General features: G+C 34.5%; 1 protein-coding gene across 1 annotated transcript in view; it reads left to right on the plus strand.

Annotated features, from left to right (window-relative positions):
- The first annotated feature begins 307 nt into the window (after nucleotides 1-307).
- Nucleotides 308-5809, plus strand: part of LOC106457487 (protein sprouty homolog 3-like) — an 8656-nt gene continuing 3154 nt past the window's right edge. The window contains exon 1 of the mRNA XM_013916907.2: nucleotides 308-1983. Within this exon, the coding sequence (XP_013772361.1) occupies nucleotides 787-1659 (873 nt within the window). The 5' untranslated portion in view covers nucleotides 308-786 and the 3' untranslated portion in view covers nucleotides 1660-1983. The remainder of the gene's footprint in view (nucleotides 1984-5809) is intronic.

The following is a 5809-nucleotide window of genomic DNA, read 5'->3' on the forward strand; positions in this document are numbered from 1 at the left end:
GTGGACTTTTCCGGAAGTTGACGTAACAGAGAGGCCAGGATTTAGTGTTAAGTTACACGACTATAACCGTATTTGGAAAGTCATTGATGTGGTTTTATGTTTGACTTGGGTGGAATTGTATTAAAACCAAAACAAAAGGGTTGATAGGTATTTGAATAATTCACCTTTTGTAAAAGTAACTCGTGTCGTAAAGCTAAACGTATTGCTTCGCTTATTTACAGTGTCAGCACCGTTGTACTACGATAACTGAAGGATTCATTCATTACTGTGTGGGACTGGACCATTCATAAAAACGGTAGTATCTAGAAGGCGTGCTGTTGGTCGATTCGAAGTGCGTGTTCGTTAGGGCTCAGTGAACTAGAATCTACACTCAGTAGTCAATAGTGTCTGTAAAGCGACGGTGCGAAAGATGTCGTTGTAGAATTAATCTATTATTATTTTGTACGTTATTAAACGTCGAAATCATATTTTTGTATGTATATAATTATGAATATAAATGTTTATTTTAAAATAGATTCAGTATGTTTAATGAAAGTTCATCCTAAAACTAGGTTAATCACACTTTACTCGCTTGGCCTGTTGCCAAATTAGTAAGATTTACTGGTAGTTACTGTATTTATGGGACTGACCTCAAATTGTTATTCTAAAAATTCTCGTGTTTTTACAATATTCAGCCACTACCTTCATGGCGTTTTAAAATTATATCGTATGTAACCCTAAAAACAATTTCAAAAGCTACTGGCACCTGTACTGATACCAGATGAATCCATAGCTGATTTCTGGTACATGGCTCAAAATGGCGGGATTCCACCGTTTGCAAATCTCGTGTTTCAGCCGGGGTTCCTCCTTTCAGCAGGCGTTCAGCAACCGCGACCGGCATTTGTTCAGAGTGACACCGTTACTTTAAGACACCCAAGGCCCGGGGATGATCGAAAAGAAAATGTGTACACAGACTCGCCAGTGTGGGCTGAAAAGGACTGTCACAAAATACCAGCTCATTTTTCTGAGTTTTCTCAAGACAAAGATCCATCTCGAGCTCAAACAGGCAATGACAACATAGGTCAGTCACAATATTCACCACAGGGCCTAAAACTTCTCGGAGCCCAAATACCTGTGACGAAGCAACCGCCTGTCATCACGTGCAAGGTTGGGAAAGTCACAAATGTACCATATGATACTTCTGTCAGCTCGGAAAACAGTCACGGGGAGTCCATAATCTGTAACGAATGTCACAAATGTAAGTGCGAGTCTTGCCAGAAACCTCGGCCACTTCCATCACGGTGGATCTGCAAAGAAAAGTACCTGTGTTCCGCCGACGTTGTAGTTGATTGTTGTTCGTGCATATGTTGTGTGAAAGGTTTGTTTTACCACTGCGCGAAAGATTATGAACAAGACAACAGTGTGTCTTGCGCAGATGATCCGTGTTCTTGTCGCCCTCAGTGTAGATCTTTGAGATGGTTAACTTTAGGAGTTCTGTCTACTTTGTTGCCTTGTTTATTTTGTTACTGGCCAATGAAAGGTTGTATTAAGATGTGTGAAATGGGGTACGATCGACTGTCGAGTCCTGGCTGTCGATGTGTCCCCCGACGAACGGCTAAATCTCCCAATATGGAGAAGACGCCAGAAAAGGGTCTTTTAGATACCAGCTCTGACTGCTGATATCTACAAAAGCTAGATAGATTCAAGAATAACCAAATTGTCATTTGTCAGTGTATTGATAGCTGCTACAGCTTGAGTGGTCTGGTCAAGTAATTCACGAGAAGAACAGAAGTGGGGGGGCTCATAGTCTACATTAATAAATTAAATTAAATGATTGTACAACTATGCAATCATAAGACGCTGTGTTATAAGTCAGTTTAGAACATTTACGGTCGGTGTAAGAAAACTGATATAATCGACTTGTTAAGAATAGTGGTCGTTTCAAAGTTTCAGTGAAGTTATGAAAGTTAAAATGTGTCGAAGAAGTAAAAATGGTGAACAAAAGTAAGTCATTTTATGGTCTTAGTAAAATCATGGCTTTATATACAGAAACAGCTTAAGCTGGAAAAATAAAAATGCCAAAAAAAGTAAGCATTTACTTCACCTTGCACGATTATTTAACCAGAATACAGAATGCATATTATTAATTAACAAATTTCCCACATAATACGATTTTACCATCCAACCTCATATAAAGCTTTTTTTTTTTTCGATTAAAAGTAAATGCGGAAGGTAGAAAGGGAACGATTCTATTTTAGTTTATATATACTCGTATATCTTGATATATACATTAGCGATTGACATTGCTCGTGTACGTTTTATAATCAATCCCACTTTAAACATTTCCGAAAATAAAGATAAATTGAAAAACGTTTTTTCAAAATAACATTTACTACTATTATAAGGTGTTGAATTGTTGATTAATTCCCCATTGTAATTTTTGTACGGTTGGACACGAGGAGCTTCAAGGTTGCCTCTAAGGTTTGAAAATTAGATTTGGCCGCGTTGCGTTATGTTGGGCGTAGAGCCAAGATCTGTTAACGCAAACAATCGTGCGCACAATGATGTGGTTTACATCCAAGTTTACTGTCCTGCAAGTTTCGCTATTGTTTTTAAAGCAATTTAAAAGAACAACTGTAGTTAATGTCAAAATGGACACACAGAAATTTAAGGAAAAAATTTAAATTAGATAGAAATGTAAATTAAAAAAAGCACTTTAAACTAGATTTCAGTTTTTACTTTTTATCAAATATTCTTGCTCAAAGATTTAAGAACTTCATTTGTAAGTTATACTCAGATACACGCGTACATCATCCCTATACATGTATAGTTCTGATAAAACTCTTGAAAATTTCAGAATGACTTAGAAAATCGTTTTGTTTTCATAAAAAAGTATAGACCATGTTATAACTGATATGTTCTAAAGCATTTCTGAAACAGCTACGTTATTATTTTTTTATACTGTTTTATGTTGTTTATGCCGAATTTGTGGGGAGCATGTCAATCCTTATTATTCATAAGAACCAAAAGACAGTTATAACATTTGTTAGATACAATACAATACAAATATGAACATAAGAAATTGTAATTACGAGAATAAGCATAACGTATTAAACACATTAGGAGAGTAGGGTTAAAGTGACAGGACTAGTACGCTTGTAATAACTGAAAATGCAGTTATCTAAAGTATTGTGAATATACATATTTCAATATGTCTATTCTGTCGTAAAAGTAAAATTCTTGAATGTTTCATTGAAGACACAAGATTGCTAATGATATATAATATATGAACTATTTTAATAGAAACACAAAACAGTTCTTTCTGGGAAAATTTTACAATCTCCGAACAAAATGTTTATTTACAGATAATTGTTTGTTGTAAGTAGTGAAGACTTGCAATTCGTTAAAAGAAAACAAATCAATAAGTATGAATAACAACAACAACAACAAAAACGAGTCAAATCCTTAAGATCAACACTCGATAATTTAGTTTGTTTTACAAAAAATTAAAAAGCTTTCTAAATGCTTAATGTCTATGAGAGTAAAATGAATAGCGTTGAGGATTGTTGATAACAACAGGCAATGTGTAGTTTCACCTCAACACGTTTAGTTGATAACAACAGGCAATGTGTAGTTTCACCTCGAGACGTTTAGTTGATAACAACAGGCAATGTGTAGTTTCACCTCGAGACGTTTAGTTGATAACAACAGGCAATGTGTAGTTTCACCTCGAGACGTTTAGTTGATAACAACAGGCAATGTGTAGTTTCATCTCAAGATGTTTAGTTGATAACAACAGGCAATGTGTAGTTTCGCCTCGAGACGTTTAGTTGATAACAACAGGCAATGTGTAGTTTCATCTCGAGTCGTTTAGTTGATAATAGCAATGTGTAGTTTCACCTCGAGACGTTTAGTTGATAACAACAGGCAATGTATAGTTTCATCTCAAGACGTTTAGTTGATAACAACAGGCAATGTGTAGTTTCACCTCAACACGTTTAGTTCATAACAACAGGCAATGTGTAGTTTCACCTCGAGACGTTTAGTTCATAACAACAGGCAATGTGTAGTTTCATCTCAAGACGTTTAGTTGATAACAACAGGCAATGTGTAGTTTCGCCTCGAGACGTTTAGTTGATAACAACAGGCAATGTGTAGTTTCATCTCGAGTCGTTTAGTTGATAATAGCAATGTGTAGTTTCACCTCAAGACGTTTAGTTGATAATAACAGTCAATGTGTAGTTTCACCTCAAGACGTTTAGTTGATAATAACAGTCAATGTGTAGTTTCACCTCAAGACGTTTAGTTGATAATAACAGTCAATGTGTAGTTTCATTTCGAATTATTTAGTTGATAATAACAATCAATGTATAGTTTCATCTCGAATTATTTAGTTGATAATAACAATCAATGTGTAGTTTCATCTCGAGACGTTCAGAGGGCATTATTTATCTGCTATACTTATTTGGAGACAACTTTGCAAGAAAAGGTAAAGCTAGCATGCAGTTCGAAACTCTGTCTTCAAGGGGTAGACAAAAATTAATATGGAGTAATATAAATGTTTGTAAAAATAACTTTTAAGGTTAAAACTGATAGATTATTATAATCAACCTTACTATATACAATGTAATTTTATAAATATGCGTTTATTTCATGTATAATTTTTTCAGTTGGGTGCAAAAACACCTTGCAAATAGGTCTTTTTTTTATTCACATCCATGACCGATTGGTTGTCTCGAACATAAGTAGAACTCTCCAGGTGTTGTATATACAGGGCTTAAAATTAAATCAATAATATTTGAAATACATATTTGTAGACTGCCAACAGGCGAATTACATTAATATGAATTTCAGCGAAGAACCTTAATTTTATTCGTGGCTATGCACGTTTCTCATTCTGTGACTCTTTTAATCTTGATTATTTTGAACCGTAAAGTAAGCAGTAGATGTTAATTTACATATTTTTGAACACTTATTCGTATATATCGTGAATTTGAAGTTCCTATCACTCAAAATAAACAATAAAATAAAGTCATTCTTTTTTTATGAGTAAGTATGAGTAAAACATGTTACTACTACTACTACTAGTTAATTATCAGTTACTAAAAGGCATTACATTTAAGAAAGTGTGTAGTCATTATATTGAAAGTAACGTTTCACTTAACAGAAGTCGTTTGAATTTTTCATTGTTTACAAGTTTTTACGATTATAAAGACTTGATTATTTAAGTGGCTTTGAGTTACCTACAGCGAACTTTGGCAGGAAGCACGAATATTCAGACTGAATGTTACGCGGGAGACATATAAACATTCATTTGGCAGAGCTCGTGATTAGAAAAGTTTTGTTTTTGGATTTGTTTGCTGAGGTATAATGGTGTTATGTTTTCAAGCGCCTCAGTGACCAAGACCCCATATTCAGGCAGTTATTTAATGAACAACGTTTTAACACTCAATGAATCGTGGGGAATGAATGTATAATATCAACCAGTGAAATTATTTCACACGTTATGTCTAACATTACATAAAATGTAGCAACTGGATTTATTTTTTTATGCCAGACGGCACCAACAGTAACTGGTAGTTAAGAGATTGATTAGTTTCTTGTGTATGTTCAATATTACAGTGTATGACTAAAGTAGACATGAGTAATAAAATAATCTGAAAAATAATTCATATATTATTATCTGCAATCTGCGCTTTGCAGTCTGCAGTGTTGTCCTAAATGGTGAAACGTGTTATGTTTTCATGTGTTGTTCTAGAATGGTGAAACGTGTTATGTTTCATGTGTTGTTCTAGAATGGTGAAACGTGTTATGTTTCATGTGTTGTCCT

Source organism: Limulus polyphemus, unplaced genomic scaffold (assembly GCF_000517525.1).
Source record: "Limulus polyphemus unplaced genomic scaffold, Limulus_polyphemus-2.1.2 Scaffold337, whole genome shotgun sequence".
Taxonomy (NCBI): domain Eukaryota; kingdom Metazoa; phylum Arthropoda; class Merostomata; order Xiphosura; family Limulidae; genus Limulus; species Limulus polyphemus.